This window comes from Microcaecilia unicolor, chromosome 10, assembly GCF_901765095.1.
Source record: "Microcaecilia unicolor chromosome 10, aMicUni1.1, whole genome shotgun sequence".
NCBI classification, from domain to species: domain Eukaryota; kingdom Metazoa; phylum Chordata; class Amphibia; order Gymnophiona; family Siphonopidae; genus Microcaecilia; species Microcaecilia unicolor.
The window spans coordinates 131,771,897-131,793,082 of record NC_044040.1 but is presented as its reverse complement, the minus strand read 5'-3'; the positions used below and the strand labels follow the sequence as shown (position 1 = coordinate 131,793,082).

General features: G+C 44.1%; 1 protein-coding gene across 1 annotated transcript in view; it reads right to left on the bottom strand.

The window, feature by feature from the left end:
• Positions 1-395: 395 nt before the first annotated feature.
• The window catches only part of LOC115479148 (galactose-3-O-sulfotransferase 2-like), a 338,036-nt gene continuing 317,245 nt past the window's right edge, over positions 396-21,186 (bottom strand). The window contains exon 4 of the mRNA XM_030216927.1: positions 396-1,404. Coding sequence (XP_030072787.1) covers positions 610-1,404 — 795 coding nt within the window. The 3' untranslated portion in view covers positions 396-609. The remainder of the gene's footprint in view (positions 1,405-21,186) is intronic.

Sequence of the window (21,186 nt, the reverse complement as noted above, 5' to 3'; positions counted from 1 at the left end):
TCTTCATATACCAGTTACCCACAATTTGTAGAGATAAAAGACTGAGGCTGCCGCTTATGAGAAAAGTAATTGATTTACTTACCAAGTATAGATACAATTCATATTTTCTCATGGGAGGATAGAAACTACTGCATACATATGCTCTCTGTATCTATCACTCCAACATACTGAACTGAAACAGCTATTTTTACACACTTGTATTTAACAATGATTTATAAGGCTTCAGCAAGATATCTTACTCGGGATCATCTGGTCTTTTTCCAAAACTATCTGGTTTCCCTCACGTGCTAGACCACATTCTCATGTTTGTTTATGCTTCCTCCTTTCCCAGGCCTGTTTGCCCGTAAGGATATCATATCAGATCATAAGTTCCTGGGCCTCATGATTTATGGCCTTTGCCCTTTGACTCTACTCTAGGGTGCTTAACTGTGTTTATTATCTACACCCTTTGTCTAATTTTGCATTTTGTTTAAAGACCAGAAATCATTCAGTGTGACATATATACAATAATAGGAGAAATCAGGAGGGAATAATTTTTATTTTCATATCACTGTATGTTGCACTGCAGAGAGCTAAAATTATTTCCCTATTTTAAGCTCTATCATGTTTCTATAACTTCCTTCGTATCTGTGATAACTGATAAGCTTTCATAAGTGATAAGTGACTAAACTCTGGTAAAATCATTCTATGACAAATTTTCATGTACTTAATGTCCAGCTGTGGTTTGAGTTCATAACCCAGAATATGTGCACTTCCAGACTGAAGGGGCTTGAACTCCTGGTCTTTAATTTCATTTATGTATGATCCTCTTCCTTTCTGGATGCAGATTGTCATAAGTTCTTTCTGCCTTGCTTGCAGTTTCTTTACTTCCTTTTGCATGTTCTCCAGCCCAATAGTATCCTGAATTCTCTTCCAGAAGGTCCTATTAAAGTGCTGGTAGAGCTTCCAGTCCAAGGAGAACCACTGTTTTGCCCTTTCCCTGCTTTCTTGAGTGAGGTTCTGAATAGTGTCTTGGCTTCTGAAGTTGTGTTTGAAGTAAACCACATCCTCCAGATCCCAACACAAGGCATTCTTCAGGAGGATCATAGACTCATCAAAATATTCTGCAATGAGTAACAGTTGAAATCTCTGTTCAATCTCATCTAGGACTGAATGCACATAGTCCTCTCTGTCTTCTGCACTGTTATCATAGCCAAAATCATACCACATAGTATTCTTGGCAAGCATGTGATACATTTCGTTTGGTTTGTAATAACTGTCTGGAGAAGCCAGAAACTGATCCAGTGTCTCACTCTTTACAAAGAATGGGAGAATTTTGAAATAGGTGTAGGAGGATTCCAGCAGGGAAACAGGGTTTCGCAGGATGGAGAAATAAAATGTGTTGTTTGGCATTACTTTTTGTACCTTAGGTTAAAAAGATAAAAGATTAGGAACATTAGCACCAATTTTTCGTTTCCTGAAGATATTTTGTACATCTTTTCAGGTTCTTGTGTAGAAAGCTTCCTTTTTCATGTAGATGCCAAGGCTCAACTGTATGATCACAGTAAGCAGTATGGAATTTCAGCCCATCATGTTGCTTAATTACTGAAGGAACCTATGTGTCATAGTTTTTGTGATGACAAGAATAAGTGTTAGATAATCCAATCCCCCTGCTTACTGAATTTTAAAACCATATAATTCTGCAGAAGTGTCCAGTTGACTCTCTGCTGTGATCCAATGTTATGTGAATTAAAGAAAATATCTCACAAAGTATAAACCATGCAAATGAAATCCAAACTCTGTTTTATGACCCTTATGTATGTGATAATTTTTGATACTCCATGTGAAACAATATTTTAAATTCAAAAATCGATAAACTGGGGGAGAATCCATGGTTCATTTAGGGTCTCTTTTACTAAAATACAGTAAAATCTGGGCTTAACCCATTTTAATGCAGGACTTTCCCATGGGCTAAGCCCATATTTAACAAGGGTTTAAAAAAAATTGTAGGTCATGTGCTAATATTCCCTATAGTGTACTTTACTTGCAATAAAAACTAACATGTCTCCTATTTAGGTGCTAAGTGCTTCCATGTGAACTCTGCATTATCCAGTTAGTGCATGATAATCCTAACATGCTAGCAGGATAATGCAGAAACACCCACACTTTTACCACTTTCCATCCCCTCCAAAAAATATTAAAAAAAAATATGTAACACGTGTCAGCACGCGAAAACAGGCAAAATACTGCAAGGTGCTTTAAGGTGTTTTGTGGTATTAGCATGTGCTAACCATGCATTAAGGGCTTAACTTCACTTAGTAAAAGGGTTGCTTAGTTTCTATGAAAATGAAATCCTCAGAATTTACTGCAAGAAATGATATAACCCAGTGGTTCCCAAACCTGGTCCTTGAGATACCCCAGTCAGTCAGGTTTTCAGGATATTAACAATGAATATTCATGAGAGAGATTTGCATGCAGTGGAGGCAGTGCATGCAAATCTATTTCCTGATATAACCCATTACATAGCTGGTGGAAGTTGAATGAATGCCAGACATAGAAATAGAGGGCAATGAAAACACTAATGGTTCATTTCCAAAGACCTGCACAGCAAGAAGATAACTGGATAATTTTATTTGGTTTTCTATTACAGGGTTTCAGCTTCATCTAATTGGCTTGAGTTGTGACTTAAAATGTTTTGTAAATCTAAATGGAAAAAATAATTTTCAGCTTGATTTATATAAACCATTTGTGCTATCCCACTCATGTATTCAAGTTTAGCTGGTTTGTGCTGAAAATCCTCAATGACTGGCTAGATAAATAAATAAAATCTGCCTTGAGAATGGTTCTGAATCTGCCCGTTATGGCTAGCTAAATTTAGACACCTTCATGCTTATTTTCGAAAGTGATCGCCGTCCATTTCCCAACATAAATCGGGAGATGGCCGGCGATCTCTCAAAAGCGGTGAAATCGGTATAATCGAAAGCTGCTTTTTTGACAGCATCGCCGTTTTCCTGTCGCCTTGCCGGCGAAAGTTCAAGGGGGCGTGTCGGTAGCGTAGTGAAGGCGGGACATGGGCGGGCATGGGCGTGGCTATCAGATGGCCGGCTTTCGCAGATAATGGAAAAAAAAGCGGTGTTAAGCAGTATTTCGCCGGGTTTACTTGGTCCTTTTATTTTCATGACCAAGCCTCAAAAAGGTGCCCCAACCGACCAGATGACCACCGGAGGGAATGGGGGCTGACCTCCCCGTAGTCCCCCAGTGGTCACCAACCCCCTCCAACACTAAAAAAATACATATCAAAACCATTTTTTACCATCCTGTATGCCAGCCTCAAATGTCATACCCAGCTCCCTGACAGCAGTATGCAAGTCCCTGGAGCAGTTCTTAATGGGTGCAGTGCACTTCAGGCAGGCAGACCCAGGTCCATCCCCCCCCCCCCCTACTTGTTACACTTGTGGTGCTAATTGGTGAGCCCTCCAAACCCCCCCAAAACCCACTGTACCCACATGTAGGTGCCCCCTTCACCCATAAGGGCTATGGTAATGGTGTACAGTTGTGGGGAGTGGGTTTTGGGGGGGCTCAGCACCCAAGGGAAGGGAGCTATGCACCTGGGAGGTATTTGTATATATTTTTTTAATTTGTAGAAGTGCCCCCTAGGGTGCCCGGTTGGTGTCCTGGCATGTCAGGGGGACCAGTGCACTACAAATGCTGGCTCCTCCCACGATCAAATGCCTTGGATTTCACCGGGTTTGAGATCGCCGGCATTTTTTTCCATTATCACTGAAAAACAAAACCGGCCATCTCAAACCCGGTGAACTCTAGCATTTGGCCGGGCTAAACCATATTATCGAAAAAAAAGATGGCCGGCCATCTTTTTCGAAAATACGGTTCTGGCCAGCTGTTGCGCCGCCGCCAAAATAGATCGCCGGCGATTTACTTCGCCAGCAACGTTCGATTATGCCCCTCCACGTGATTTAAGAGTCACAAATGTAGCTGATCAGTGGGGCAGAATTTTCACCCAGTTAGATTTAACCAACTAACTTACAAAGTCAGTTGGATAAATCTTTTGAAAATGTACCTCTAATTTCTTCTGTGCCATAATTAATTCAGAAAGGTTAGACATTTTTATAAGTCATAACACCTTTTATCGAATTAACAAACATATTATCCAAAGATATCTTGAGTTCTGAAGAAGACATTTATTTGGCAGTAGAGGTTGATATAGAAGATTATCTTTTGATAATTCTCATATTGCTCAATCTGACTGCAGGATAGTTTTAGCCAAGTTTTCTATAGAGAAACCTGGAATTACAATAATCCAGGGGCGTAGCCACGGGCAGGCCTGGACGGGCCTGGGCCCAGCCACTTTCCCTCCAGGCCCGCCCATCCATGATCCCACATCCCCACCGTTCCGGAGCGCTGAAATTTGAAGCAGCGCTGTGCTCCGCATGCCTCGCTCGACAACGCCGGTCATAGTTGCGCCGCTGCGCGTCAGATGCGCTTCGCCGAGCCACCACTTCAGTTCAGCTGGCACAAGAAGAAAAACAAGCGCGGGGCCGCGCCGCTGCAGGCATGCGCTGTCGGCTCTGCCTGTCCTCTGCTCCCGGAATGAGAAATTGACGTCAGCGGGGGCAGAGGATGGGAGAGCTGACAGTGCATGAGTGAAGGCTGCTGCGGGCGGCCCCGCACTTGTTTTTCTTCTTGTCTTGACGCTGCTGCTGCAGAGGGCCAGAGTGAGAGAGGAAACGTGGCTGGTAGGGGAAGGGTGTCCGAGAGAGCAGAGGGGAAAGAGAAAAAGAAGAGGACGCTGGAGAGTACAGAAAGTGAGAGCGAGAGATGGGGAGAGAGGGGGGCGTGGAAAAGAGCAGGGGGGAGCAAGAGAGAGAGATGGGAAGAGAACATGGAAAAGAGCAGGGGAGAGAAAGAGGGGAGAGCCAGAGAGAGATGGGGAGAGAAGGGACATGGAAAAGAGCAGGGGAGAGCCAGAGAGAGATAGGGAGAGAAAGAGGGGACATGGAAAAGAGCAGGGGAGAGACAGGCTGCTGGGGAGAAGGAAGGGGAACAAGGGGGATACCCTGACTGGTCAGATGGAGAGACAAAGAGAAGAAATGCTGGATGAAAGGAGGGTGAAAGAGGAAAAATGCTAGAAGGAGGGGCAGAAAGAGGGAAGATGCTAGATGGAAGAGGGGTACAGAGAGAGACAGATGAGTAGAAAGATGGGGGAGAGAAGAAGGGGACATGGAAAATGGCAGGAGAAAGAGAGAGAAGCTGCTGGAGAGAAACTGGGGGAGACCTTAGCTGGTCAAATGGAGAAATGCTGGATGAAAGGAGAGAGAAAGAGGGAAATGCTGGAAGGAGGGAACAGAAAGAGGGAAGACGCTGGATGGAAGGGTAGGAAGAGAAAGAGGAAAGCCACTGGTAGGATGGTGGAGAGAGAGAGGACATGCTGAATGGAAAAGGGTAGAGAGATAACTGTCTAGAAGGAAGGAGAGATAGATGGAGACAATGGATGGAAGGATTGGGAGAGGGTAATAGGTGGAAGGATGGAGAGAGAATGAGGGATGACACTGGATGGAAGGGTAGGAGAGAAAGAGGGAAGATGCTGGATAGAAGGTTAGGGAGAGAAAGAGGAAACGCTGGATTCAGAGAGAGGGAGAGACACTGAAAGGATGGGGAGAGAAAGGGGGAGAGGATAGAGTTAATGAAAGACTGCAGAATAAGAGGAAGGGGCATGGGGAGAACAAAAGAGAGGAAAAAATGAAAAGGGATAGGTAGATGAAGTAAAAAGAGGGAAATTAAAGAATGGATAGTAAGATCGGATGAAAGTTCCGGAGCGCGGAGCTGCCTGGAATGAATGGCGGCTCCCGCTCAACTGCCTGTCCAGGACTCCAGTCCAGCCCACCACCACCACCAAGTGCATGCCATGCAGTGCACGTTTTACAGGAGGGTTGCGGAGCGGAGGTGAGGAGCACGAGCCTGGCCCTGGAAGGTTCTTCTTCATGATTTGACATTATTTTGAGGCGAGCCCAGCAGCAATAGGAGCCGGTAATAAAAATTTAAATACTTTTTTTTCATCATAATTTTTAACATTGTGTGACGTGTGCTGTGTAAATGTTTTTAAATTGAGCTAGCTGGGGCCTGCTGCCTGCCTGGGGCTGGTGGTCACTATTAAAATTTATTGTTGGGGAATTTCTGGGTTGGGATGGGCTCCTCATTGCCCTAGGTAATATGGGTGGGTACTATATATATATATATATATATATATATATATATATATATATATATATATATATATATATATATATAGTGCCCACCCATATTAGCTCTGGGCCCAGCCAAATTATCAGGTCTGGCTACGCCACTGCAATAATCATGTTTTCATATCTGTTATCTTTTTAGTGTGTCTGTCTGCCTCCCACTAATAATTTTGAGCTACCTATGCAATTTCGTTCAAAATTTTGCCATGTACTACAGAGCACCAATGACCCTTGCTCACACTTTTCAAATGCCCTTGATGCCTCTGACACTTGGAATCCCTCTTTATTTTTCTCTCATAGGGGAATAGATAGTTTGATTTACTTGAAATCTGAGGGAAGTCAGAGCACATAATGGGGTCAAAAGTATTTGTAAAGTTTTCTTACCTTTGGTTAACACAGAGCAGTTTTAAAGCTTCTGTGTCATAGTGAATATTAAGCATTTTCAAGCTCCCTTACTATTTTTATATTGCTTGTGTGTGGAGATGCCTTGAGGGAGCAGGACCTGTTTCCCTTGTTCTCAGGGGCCCCCAGGCACCTTAACATCATTAAAGTAATTGCCTTTAACACCTAATAAGCATTTTATTGCTGTAAATTTGCAGCTCAATGGACAGATACTTGGCAGCCTCTCCCAGCAGTATGGTAGGAAAAGGAATTAAAGAGAGAAAGAGAAAATGACGCAAACTGGAAACATGGTGGAGAAAAAACAACAAGAAGGGCAGTTTTTCTCACCAGAGCAGCTGCAGCAGCTAACATTAGCAATGGCAACGGTTTTGGAGCCTCAGCTGGGAAAATTGACAGAGCAGCTTGCTTCATTTGAGACACTTTTGACTGAAATGGGAAAGCGGACAGGAGAACTAGAGCAGCGGGTCTCTTCTCTGGAAGCTGAGGGGCCATCGGCTGCAGAAGAAAGAAGCAAGCTGGCCAGCACAGTGAGGATGTTATCAGAAAAGGTGGGCGATCTTGAAAACCGCTCCCGGAGGTCGAATTTAAGGCTTATTGGAATACCGGAATCGATCGGGGACACGGTGCTTTCCACTCTACTAGAAGCTTGGCTGAAGAAAGAGTTCACCTTATCAGATAGTGCGGGGTCGCTGTGTCTGGAAAGGGCACACCGCGTGGGCAAGAAGCAAGATGGCCACTGAGCGCCGAGAGCAGTGCTTATTAAACTACATAACTATGTCCACAAAGTGGAAATATTACATGGATACAGAGTAAAGAAGGACACCTTACAACATGAAGAACATCAAGTTCGTATTTTTCAAGATTACTCGTTTGCTGTGCAGGAGAAACGGAGGCAGTTTACATCACTATGCCGTCAGCTGTATGAGAAAAACATCAGGTGCATGTTGTTATACCCGGCCACACTAAAAGTAATGCAAAATGGACACTGGCAACTTTATGACTGTGCAGAGGCTGCAAAGGATGGTGTGGCTAAAATTCTGCAAAGTTTGCCAGATGCTCAGGCAAAAGGCTGAATCAGGACATGCACAGTGAGGGTGGAAGGTAACCTGTGGGTGTCGCTGAAATGACAAAGTTGTTATATGTAAAGATTGATTTGTAGACATGTTAGGTTTGAAGTAGAGAGCTGCACGGCTTCCGTCCCCGCGGGAATCCCGCGGGATTCCCGCAGGGACGGAGGCAGTTCCTGCGGGGTTCCCGCGGGGATGGAAGCAGTTCTGCGGGGTTCCCGCGGGGACGGAGGCAGTTCCTGTGGGGTTCCCACGGGGATGGAACCAGTTCTGTGGGCTTCCCGTGGAAGTGTAAGCTGCACCTGCACCAGCCTCTCATCTACCGAATACCAATTTATTTGAGTGCTGTCTCCTCCTCCTCCTCCTCCTCTTCTTCCTTGCTTTAACAGCATAAATGTGGAAAGTCTTCCATTAAGGAGGTGGTAGAGTCACAAATGATGACGGAATTCAAAAAGGCGTGCTAACCTTAAATGGCTGCATGTGTGTGGATATGTCAAGTGACACTTAGATGGCGACTCTGGCTGTGATGAACTAGAGCTGATACCTGGCAGACTTGTATGGTCTGTGTCTCATACATGGCAATCTGGTGTAGGATGGGCTGGAAAGGGCTTAGACAGCAACTTCAGTGGCTGGAACATGAGGACAGTGCTGGACAGACTTTTATGGTCTGTGTCCCACAAATGAGAACATGAATAGGCTGGAGTGGGCTTCGATGGCAACTCCAGCAGTTGGAACATAAGGATGGGGCCAGATAGACTTCTGTGGTCTTTGTTCCAGAAACACGAAAGAAAGACCATAATCAAGTATATAATTTCACACTCGTTGATTTAATGATGAATTGATCATGAGTGTGACTATTGGACAGAGTGGATGGACCCTTCATGTCTATTTGCTGTCACTTACTATGTTACTATTAATCCTCTTTGCTCCCAGGCTGGTGCACAGACCTCAGCTCTGACACAGGAACGAGAATCAGATGTCACCTGACCTACTGGCGCGTGCATGTGGCGACCTCTCAGCACACACTGCCAGTGAATCAGAGACAAATCTTACATGTGCGCACCAGAGTGTTCCAAGTTCCGTTCCTTCCTTGCCTACAGTGCTGTGGCTCAAATCCAGAGAGAGACTGAGGGAGCTGACTGGAACTTTCTTTTATGTACTATTAAATTCTTACGGGGATGGGTGGGGGTGGGTTAAATTCTTACGGGGATGGGTGGGGATGGGTTAAATTCTTGTGGGGACGGGTGGGGACGGGTTGGGATGGTTTAAATTTTTGCGGGGATGGGTGGGGATGGGTAAGATTCCAGTGGGGATGGGTGGGGACGGGTAAGATTCCAGCAGGGACGGGCGGGGATGGGTAAGATTTCTGTCCCCGTGCAACTCTCTAGTTTGAAGGTATGTTGAATTTAGAATGTTATTTGTAGGGCATGGGGGTCCCTGGCAAATTGTATGTGATCTCAGTATCTATCTTGTTTGGAGATGGATAAATGCAAGGGTTTAGATGGGGGAAGGGGAAGAGTGGGGAGGGATGAGAGGGAGGGGAGGGGAAGTGAGAGGGGGGAATGGGAGAAGGACACAACACTGCAGAGAGTACATGAGTGGAGGGGAAGGAGAGGAGGCAGAAGGAAGAGTGGGAGGACTGGGTGGAGCTGGGCGCCTAGACCCCATACTGTTCAGTTTAAATGGGGAAGGAGAGTAACCTTACAACATTATGACCCAACCTAGCACAACGAGATTCATAACATGGAACGTTGGGGGTTTCTCATCACCAATTAAAAGGAAAACATTTTTAAACTATTTCAAAAAGTTTATGCAGCTGAAATAGGGCCTGAAGAAATAACAGATCATGCCATGGTATGGCTCGATTTGGAGGCGGGAAAGTTCTACCAGGGGCAAGCGGGGTGGAGATTCCCAACTTATTTGGCGACTGATACAAATTTTTATTTTTTATTTTTTTATTTATAAGGTTTTAATTTTTACATCAAGTATACATCTTGAATAGAAAAGATGGTTATAATAGTTCCTTTTCCAGTTATGCAAGAAAAAGAGTACAGGCAAATACAATAAACTAAATTATCATCTTTAGTCCACAATAAAGAGGGAGCCCCTACTATCTTAAGGAAATAATACAAAAAAAAAATCAGAAATACAATTTCTAATTAAGAATAAAGTGGCTGGTAATGAGTAGTCGGGAATTTGAAATCAATCATGGAGTTGAAGTTGTTACAGTTATTGGAAATGGAGATGAAGAATCTCTCAGTTTAGCCTCTATAAAAGTATTTAGTTGCTTTGCCTCAAAAAATACATACTTTACTGAATTCAATTTTATTACACACTTGCATGGGAAATTCAGCCAAAAAAGTGCTCCTAATTGTAATACCTTTGGCCTTAATTTAAGAAATTCCTGTCTTTTTCTCTGGGTCGCCCTAGAGATATCTGGGTACATTCTAATTTGGCAACCTAAGAAATCCTGACTTTTATTAAGAAAATATTGCTTAAGTATCCAGTCTCTATCTGGCTGAAGTATGAAAAATACTTTAAGAGTAGCAGTTGTTAAGCCCACATTCTCTCCTTCTATTATTTGAGTCAAGTCCAAGTTCAAATCTAATGTCTCTGGTGGAGGAACCATCTTATCCTCCTGTAACAGTTCTTTTTTCCGATTAGGTTCTATATAGTAGATCTTGGATATCGGAGGGTGGGAGTTTTCTGGAATCTTTAAATTCTCAGTTAAGTACTGTTTAAAGGTTATCAGTGGTGAAATAGCCAGCTGCTTAGGAAAGTTTATCAACCTCAGAGTATTTGATCGTTGGTGGTTTTCTAAAATTTCAATCCTGTGTTGTAGAAAAATGTTTTCCTTGATCAAATTCATCTGAATCTGTTGACAGTTTTGAACAGCAACTGAGTTGTTTTCCATACTTTTACCCAGAGAAGTTACTTTTGTCTCTAATTCAGATATACTTCCAATATCTAAATTACATTTCTGGGTAAATTGAGTAAACTTCTGCACAAATGAGGCTTCCAGTCCCACAAGTGCCTCCCATATATTTTCTAATGTAATATTTTGAGGCTTACAAGGCAAAAACGACTTACTTGGGGTACCCAAGTCAGGAAAAGAGGGTAAATCCGAGTTTCCTCCTGTGTCTCCATGATTTTCCCCAGTAATCTCTTCTCCTCCGCTCGCACCCGCTTCCATCGATGCGGGGTTTGTCGGCGTCTCTGACACCACTTCGGCGCCCGCGCCAGGAGACCCCATCGGAGTTTTCTCTCCCGGAGTATTCTGGGCCGTAGTTGACGCCATCGCCGGCATCGGAGGAGGAATCCTCACTTCGGGACTAAGCGTTGTTTCTGCCTCAAGCCGAGGGAGCGAGGAACCTCCCTCCGCTCCTCTCGGCAGCGAGGATAGTCCCGTAGTCGTTCCCGATAGAAGGAAGCGGTCAAGCGTTGCAGTTCTAGGAAACACAGGAACCGCGGGTCCAATTCGCTGTTTCCCTCTCCTTTTAGGCATAATTGAGTAAGTAAGTAGTTTCTCAAAGTATTATGTGGCTGCAACGATCGGAGCGACTTCCTATGCTGCTCATTCAGCCGCCATCTTGCCCCCCCCTCATGCCGACTGATACAAATTTTAAAGTATATGTGAACAAAAAGTGGGAGGAGTTTGCCAGTCATAATAAGCAACATGAACACAATCCAGCGTTGTACTGGCCGACTGCAAAAGCGGTGCTGAGAGGAGATATAATAGCATTTGCCTGTGCGCGGAAAAGAAAACTAACTGCAGCTATAGTGAGGTTAGAGGCAAAGGCGAGGACGGCCAAACGCAAGTACACCCAAACTCCAAATAAAGAGCATAAGGAGCAACTGCAAGCAGCACAAGTGGCACTTAATTCCCTGCTGCAAGAAAGGGCACTTAAGGGGGCCGTATATTACAAGTACAGGCTGCACAGGTTTGGCAATAAAACTGGGGCCCTGCTTGCCCGAGTGGTGAAAACATGGGGAGGAAATAGAGTGCTATCAGCCATAAAGGACGAGAAAGGTAAAATACATACGAAAAGCGAAAAAATAGCAAATATATTCCAGGCACATTTCAGCCAAATATATCAAAAATATAAAGACATAGATAAAGAATCCCTCATGAGTTATTTAGAAGCCTCCAAGTTGCCAAAACTCTTTCCACTAGCATTGCAGACACTGAATGGCCCAATCACTGGTAAAGAGCTCCAAGCCACCATAAAGTCATTGCCACATCACTCTGCCCCTGGCCCCGATGGATTCACGGGAGAGTTTTAAAATATGATACCCCAGAAAGCTTTATTGGCACTGCATGACTAGTTAGAGGAAGCAGTGGAGACAGGAAGGTTCCCCATTCACAATAACATGGCATTGATATCATTATTACCCAAACCAGTGGTGTGCTGGTAAATTTTTAACAACAGGCTCTCTCCCCGGTCCACCTCGGCACCCCCCCATCCACCACTGCGCCCCCCCCCCCAAAAAAAAAAAAAAAATTTTGCAGAGCTGGCTATACCCGGGAGGGGGGGGGGGGGGGCGGCGGCCAACACATTACTCTCTCCAGGAAAAGAAAATTAAATGATCCCAGGTTCCAATCTAATTCATGTTTAATATGGGATAAAATGCCATAAATAAGTAAATAAACATAAACTTTTAACGTTCAGCACCTGATTCTCAAAGTGGACATATTCCAAACACTATAATGAAAATAAAATAATTTTTTTCTACTTTTGTTGTCTGGTGACTTTGTTTCTCTGATCATGCTGGTCCAGTATCTGATTCTGCTGCTCTCTATCTGTTCCCTTGACTCCGTTTCCAGGGCTTCCTTTCCATTTATTTCTTTTCTTTCCTCCTTTCTTCTTCATTTCTGGTCCTCCGCATACTTGACTGTACAGTGGATCCAGCTTCTGCCTATTTTCTCCATCCATGTGCAGTTTCTCTCCTCACTTCCTTTTCCCTCATCTAATCTCCTTCCTCTATCTTCCCTCCATGTCCAGCATTTCTTCTCTCTCCCTTCCCTTCCCTCCATCCATGTCCAGAATTTCTCTTGCTCTCCCCGCCATCCATGTCCTGAAACTCTCCTCTCTCCCCTGCCCCTCTCTATCCATCCATACCCAGCAATTCTCTTCTCTCTCCTGCCCCCTCTGCCCATCCATGCCCAGCAACTTTCCCCTGCCTCCCTCTGCCCATCCATGCCCAGCAATTCTCTCCCCTGCCCCCCTCTGCCCATCCATGCCCAGCAATTCTCTCCCCTGCCCATCCATGCCCAGCAATTCTCTCCTCTGCCCATCCATGCCCAGCAGTTCTCTCCCCTGCCTCCCTCTGCCCATCCATGCCCAGCAGTTCTCTCCCCTGCCCCCCTCTGCCCATCCATGCCCAGCAATTCTCTCCTCTGCCCATCCATGCCCAGCAGTTCTCTCCCCTGCCTCCCTCTGCCCATCCATGCCCAGCAGTTCTCTCCCCTGCCCCCCTCTGCCCATCCATGCCCAGCAATTCTCTCCTCTGCCCATCCATGCCCAGCAATTCTCTCCCCTGCCTCCCTCTGCCCATCCATGCCCAGCAGTTCTCTCCCCTGCCCCCCTCTGCCCATCCATGCCCAGCAATTCTCTCCCCTGCCTCCCTCTGCCCATCCATGCCCAGCAATTCTCTCCCCTGCCCCACTCTGCCCATCCATGCCCAGCAGTTCTCTCCCCTGCCCCCCTCTGCCCATCCATGCCCAGCAGTTCTCCTCCTTCCCCTGCCCTCCCGCTCCCATCCATGTGTAGCGATGTCCTTTGCCCCCCCCATCCTCCCCTGCCGCTCCCATCCGTCAGTTTAAATACCTGCCTCGAAGCGCCGCCTTATTTAAAGCCCTGCTGCTCGTCTCCAGCTGCCTTTCCTGATTGCTTCTCAGGAGTTTGGTTCTTCACGCCGTTAGTCCCGCTGCGGGAAAAGGAAATGACGTCAGAATGACGTCAGAAGGCGGGACTAAGGGCGCGAACCGAACTCCTGAGAAGCAATCAGGAAAGGCAGCTGGAGACGGGCAGCAGGGCTTTAAATAAGGCGGCGCTTTGAGGCAGGTATTTAAACTGACGGATGGGAGCGGCAGGGGAGGATGGGGGGGCGAAGGACATCGCTACAAATGGATGGGAGCGGGAGGGGAGGTAAGTATGGCGCCCTCCTGCCATGCTTACCTCGTGCAATGGAGCCGGCTCGCCCCTTACAACAACCGGCTCGCAAGAGCTGTCAAAATTTAACAAGCAGCTCTTGCGAGCCGGTGCGAGCCGGCTCCAGCACACCACTGACCCAAACCAGGTAAAGAAAGGGACAAACCGGAGGCATACCGACCAATTTCATTATTGAATGTAAATATAAAAATACTAGCAAAAATCTTGGCCACCAGGCTGGCTCAATACTTACCAGATATAATTGGGCCTGAACAAATGGGCTTCGTGAAGGGCAGACATTCTTCTACTAATGTGCGTAAATTGCTGATGGCCAAGTAAATCATGTACCTGCAGTCCTCCTCAGTCTCGATGCCGAAAAGGCATTTGCCAAAATAGGATGGGAATTTCTGTTTGGGGTGTTAAATTATATGGGCATGCGTGGCTGGTACCTTCAGGCCGTACAGACATTATATACTAAGCCGACAGCGTCTGTATTAATTAATGGAGTACGAACAGCCCCTATAGCCATAGAGCAAGGTACTCATCAGGGGTGCCCCCTCTCACCCTTATTGTTCTTGCTGTCTATTGAGCCACTGCTCCACACGCTGAAGACAGATGAGCAGATAAAGGGACTAGAGGTGGGTGGATAGGTAGTACAGACTATGGCATTTGCGGATGATCTGTTGGTGGTGATGAGTGACCCCCAGAACTCGTTGAGGCAGCTCTGGGCACGGATAGAACAATACAGTGCTCTTTCGGGGTTTAAAATAAATGCACACAAATCACATTGGCTCACCATCTCACCTGGGGTGGGAGGCACAGGGTTAGAGGAACTCGAAGTGGAAGAAGCTGAAGAGGCAATCAAGTATTTAGGAGTCCAAATCCCCCAGAACCTGGCTCAAGTGTGTGCCCAAAATGTGAACAGGTTATTGGAGGATATGGCGGACAAGTTGAAGCTGTTCCAAGGAAAGTGGAACAGCAAATAAACAAAATACTACAGAAATTCCTTTGGAAAGGAAAGAAAGCAAAAATTGCTCTGCGGATTCTGCAGATCCCAAGAGAATACTTAACGGTAGCCTGTGGAATCAGGCACCTAAATAACTGGTTTCGAAAGACAAGTGAATACTCAGCTACCACCATGGAATTAGGCTTGTTTGGCTCAAACAACTTTACAGGATTTCTACATGGTAGCAAGCAACATCCCTCAGCAGTCCTACAGAAGTCACACATTTTGCCTACGATGAAAGTGGTGTGGAAATGGATCTGCCGCATGCATGGCTTCTCGCCTAAAACTACCCCCTACCTGTCAATTTGTGGCAACCCGGGGTTCGAGCCTGGGACAAGTTATGCTGTATTCAACAGATGGAAGGAAAAGGGGATAGAATACCTGTATCATGTGCTCACAGATGAAGGGCGTATCAGAACGTTTCCAGAACTGAGAGCTCAGTTCAAAATAAATTCAGTGGACTACTTCCATTATTACCAGTTAAGGCAATATGTGTCCAGTCTGGACAGACCTCACCGAGGATGTGAAGGAAGAACTGGCTGCTGCTATGTCGCTGGGGGCACAATTGAAAGTGCCCATGGCCTACCATCATCACCACATCCGAGATATGATGCCAGAATTGGATTACGTGGGCTACGCGGCAAAATGGAGCCAAGATCTGGGAAGCCAGATAACCGAGACTATGTTTAAAGACCATGTGCGGTCGCTATGGCAGACCAGAAAACTGGCAGAGTACTGGGAAATACAATATAAATTCGCACTAAGGATATATGTGGCGCCTAGAAGAGCATTCCATATGGGAGCATCACCGGATGGAGCATGTGGGAAGTGCCATCAAGAAGGGGCTACATTGGCTCACATGTTTTGGACATGCCCAAGAGTTGTTTGGTTTTGGAAAAGTATACTACGACAAGTAACAGAACTCTGGTCTCGAAGATGGACATATGATCCAAAGTTGCTTTTTGGACACCCAAGGCTAAGCAAGCCAACGCTGAAGGGATGCACAGACTTTGTAAAAAGAGCTACAGTAGTAGCGAAAAAAGCAATCCTGCAGGAGTGGCTGGGGAACAAACCACCATTACTGCAATATTGGCGAACTCAAATGCTTATACTTTTACGTACAGAACATCTGGCAATGCGGAACCAGCCACAGATAAGAAGACAACAATTCGAATGCAGATGGGCACCCTTTTGGGAAACCTTGACCCCAGTGGTCTGGAGCCAGATATTGAACCTATAATCCCCGTTGCTGCTGCTCCTGTAACCTCTGCTTGTTATTGGACATAGAAGGGAAAAGGGGAGGAGGCTTTAGGGAGGGAAGGGGGGTAGGGAACGGGGAGGGGAGGGGGAGTAGTTTAGGGGGGGGGGAAACTACTAATATTAATAAAAATACAAAATGTGAAGATGTGCCAACTGCTGTTCTGGAACTTACTTGTGTAATGTGAAATGTTACAGCTGATTATGTCAACTTAATAAAAATGTTTGAAACATATTGCTTGTGTGTACCAGCTTATTTCACTTTTGCCTAGTTTCCTATAGAGAAAACTATCTTTACACTTTCACATATTTTTGTACAGACATTCATATAATAAACACTATTATAATGCAGGCCCATTTAAAAAAAGAACATAGTAATGAGAATTGAGACATTCAAGTATCCAGTTGTATTTTAGAAACATTTCTGCTGACAAGTGCCTGGAATATATTTGCTATTTTTTCGCTTTTCGAACATATTTTACCTTTCTCGTCCTTTATGGCTGATAGCACTCTATTTCCTCCCCATGTTTTCACCACTCGGGCAAGCAGGGCGCCAGTTTTATTGCCAAACCTGTGCAGCCTGTACTTGTAATATACGGCCCCCTTAAGTGCCCTTTCTTGCAGCAGGGAATTAAGACAAGTGAAAACCAGATTGACTGAATACAAAAGTAGATTACGGAACCAGGTATTGACGGCACCTATAGTTGCCCATTGTGTGGAGAAGGGTCATCAGTTTTCTCAATTGAGATGGCTTATCATTGATCAAATGACATGGCCCCCGAGAGGAGGTGATTTGGCACAGATTTTAAATCGGAAGGAACAGTTTTGGATTTTTGGGTTGGACACTCTAATTCCTAACGGACTTAATGACTTTATTGAATGGAACACGGTGATTTAATTGACTAATCACTACTTTGTACAGGATTGGTCCGGTGAACATAGGGAGGAGGAGTCTGTGATATGACATCATCCCCAGATTTTATCGATTGGAACATGGGGATTTAATTGACAAATTAAGTTTTTGCACGAGATTGGTTGGGCAGATACAGAGAGGAGGAGCATGTACCGTGACATCATTTCCTGCCAGGGAACATTTAAAATGGGCACTTCTAGACCAGTAAGGAGTAACAATTTAGAAAGAGGCATGTTATTTCCAGCTTATTTCCAGCTTACTAGACCGTTTCATCTCTGAAGTTCCTGATGAAGTTGATAACGAAACCCTGCAGAGTCAAACTTGCAGAGGTTTGAAGGGGTCTATCTGAAAGATTATTTTTGGAATGGAAGAGCGAGGATTATTAAACTATTAAAGTTACCAACAGTGCATGGGACATTTTGGATAGACTGCAATTGTTCCCGACGCATTTTATGTGCTTCAAAGAAGTCATCGGTGGGAGTTTTGAACGCTGATAGTCAAGAAGGTTTGGACTTACACACGTCCTATCAGCGGGACCATCTTCATTAAAGCTAAGTGCTTTCTTTAAAATGTTTTTCTCCTTCCTCCCAATGAGTGGACAATAGTAATTCTTAAGGATGAACTATTAAGGGGTTCGGAGTTTAAAGCTTTAAGCGAGAGCACTTATGCTGCATTATTATTGAGTGCTAGAGTGAGTGTTTCGGGTGAAGCACTTTGAGAGAATAGGTATTTTGAGCACTTTGAGTGAGGTTACGTTTCATTTAGAGCACTGGTTTTTTTGCTCACCAAAAAATTATAAAATACAGAGTAGATCAATGATTGAGAAGCTTGTCCACCCTTAGAGGTATAAATCGCTTGTGCATTTCCTCGCTTGGGTGAGTTATTACTCTGAGATCACTCCATACATATATTAATTAGTTATATATTTAATTTTTTGTATTAAAACCTATTCTCTCATTGTGTTTTTCCTGATTGAGACCCTGGTTTTTCTTTTGTATTTGTATTTGATTATATTACCAGAGGTTTATTCTGGGGGTTTTGTCATTATAGTTGGTTTACCACAATTTTAATTACCCAGATGGCAGCCCAATGGCAGGGAATGTATGGATATTCAGATGAGTTTGTAACCTCGATTATTAAAAGATCCTCCTTATTAGAGTCCCCGGTAGAAGTGGGGACATCATTTAGCACGTTAAGAACTCAGTATGTACAACACCGGAAGAATATTATTAGATTGGATCTACATGAGCAGCAATTGATTGAATATGTGAAACAGCAGATGATACCGCGGGGACTGAGAATACGTAAAGATCCTAGAATATTCCACGACCGCAAACAATTTTTGGAGCGCTGGGCTGCTATTTTAAACAGGTGCTCCAGAGATTTAATGCTTCTGATCATTGAGACAGCACAAGAGGTTACAAAGGAAGTGCAAGTTCAATTAGACGGGGTTTTGACCCAATTACAGACTCCCATAGATCAGTCAAGTGGACATTCACCTGTGGTTGAGGAACAACTGAGTGCAGAAATCCATTCTTTAGATCATTACCATTACAATTTGAAACAAGTCAAAATAAAAAGGTTTGCAAGGGATCAGCAAGATTATGCGATGGGACCTATTTATCCTTGGTTACAAGATTTTTCTAATGTTACTAATACTCAAGTTTCAGCAGCTCCTGGGTTTCACTCAGGAGCTATTACAGAGCATTTATCTAGCTCAGATGAAAACATTAACAAGAATAGTATTGGACAACGTTTTTTAAGGGGTGGTCGAGTAGGTCGGCAACGCAGCAGAGGACAACGCAGATGGGCACAACAATACAATCAACAGCAATACTGGGTAGGACCAGGACCAGTGACCTGGTCAACCACACAGAGTCATCAAATGTGATTAATTTGTCTACAGTTGCTTTATCTCCTATACAGCTGCGGGTTTTAAATTATAGATTATCATTTGTTCCTACTAATGTTCATCATAGATTTAATTCTAGAGTGGAACTGGCCTGTTTTTTTTCGCAATTTACAAGTTAAGTTACATTTTTTTCAGCAGTCGGGAGTTAATCCTAGTGATACCAACAATACTATTAGTCCTTTGGTACGACCCAAATCCAGATGGATTCCCTCAGGGCCCATTGACCCTCACATCTCCACATTTATGGCTCTTGTCAGAAGAGATGTGGATCAATTAGAACAGATTCATTACCAACATAGAGATATCAAGAAACGATATGTTAACTTTACCAAGCAGGAACGAGAGGCTGTGCAGCAATTGGCATCTAATACTGCTATAGTGATATGTCCTGTGGATAAGGGTGGCTCTGTTGTCATTCAGAACAGTGACCAATATCATCAGGAAGTCATGAGACAGTTAGCTGATAAGAAATATTATTCTCCTTTAACCGGTGATCCTACTCTCCTTCTTGTGAATGAAATAGCAAAAGTAGTTCAACGTGCTGTCCAAGAAGGTAGTGTCCTACAGGCTGAAGCTAGATATCTGCAGAATAAAAATCCTAAAATACCAGTTTTTTATACGGTCCCAAAAGTCCATAAGCGATTGGATAATCCTCCTGGGCGCCCTATCGTTTCTCTTCGAGACACGGTATTGGAACCCCTGTCTCATTTTTTGGATTTACATCTGCAACCTTTTGTCACATCAGCTCGTTCATATTTGAAAGACACTTCTCACTTCTTACGGGTCTTGGCAAATATCAATCATATATCATCTGATACCCTTTTTGTTACCTTGGACTTGGAATCGTTGTATTCTAATATACCTCAGAATGCAGCTTTAGAGATAGTGCATACTACTTTACAGAGAAGAGAGGGTACTCCTCGGGTATCTACCACATTCTTGATAAAGTTAGCGGAAATGGTATTAATGAATAACTATTTTTGCTATGGAACGAGCTTTTATGCTCAAATACATGGTGTTGCCATGGGTACAGCTGCCGCTCCTAGTATAGCAAATCTGTATGTCAGTAAATTTGAGGAAGAACATCTTTATTCTTCGGGGTGGTTCCAGTTTATAACAATGTGGCATCGTTTCATTGATAATGTCTTTTTTATCTGGAGTTCTACACTTCAATTGTTGCAACAATTTATCATATGGCTCAATACAGTGGATCCTAATTTAAGGTTTACCATGCAATGCAGTAGTGAAGGCATTGCCTTCTTAGACACTTGGGTTTACAAGCAAGAGGATCAGATTTGTGTGACAGTTTATCAAAAAAAGACCGATCGCAATTCTTTGCTGCAGTATGATAGTCACCATCCCAAACGAATGACGGAATCATTGCCTGTGGGTCAGTTTTTAAGATTGCGTTGTATTTGCTCCACTGATATGTTATTTTGTCAACAATCTAAGATCTTGATTGAGCGGTTAAAAACAAGAGGCTATCCTGATCAGTGTATACGACGGGCATATAAGCGAGCATGGTATTCCCAGCGACCTCTACTTTTGTTAGATAAAGAAGAGGAAACTCTGGACAAATTAGTGTGTGCCCTTACATACACGGATTTGGCTTCGCAGATTGCTCATATTATTAACACTCATTGGGATGTACTTTCTTAACATACTGTATTTCAGCAGCAACCCTGCATAGCTTACCGTAGGGGCCCCAATTTACGAGACAAATTGGTTCATACATTTAGAAGTGGGATCCAGCATGCTGATGAGGACATTTCACAATGGGTACATGGCCACAAATCTTGTGTCCATTGTCAATTTTGTCAACAAACTATTAGTGGAAAAGAATGGAAGCATCCTAAGAATGTTAACAGAACGTATCAATACAGGACAGACACTACATGCGAATCTTCTAATGTAGTATATTCTATTATCTGCCCCTGCAATTTATGGTATGTTGGTGGTACCCAGAGACAAGTGAAAACCAGATTGACTGTACACAAAAGTAGATTACGGAACCAGGTATTGACGGCACCTATAGTTGCCCATTGTGTGGAGAAGGGTCATCAGTTTTCTCAATTGAGATGGCTTATCATTGATCAAATGACACGGCCCCCGAGAGGAGGTGATTTGGCACAGATTTTAAATTGGAAGGAACAGTTTTGGATTTTTGGGTTGGACACTCTAATTCCTAATGGACTTAATGACTTTATTGAATGGAACACGGTGATTTAATTGACTAATCAC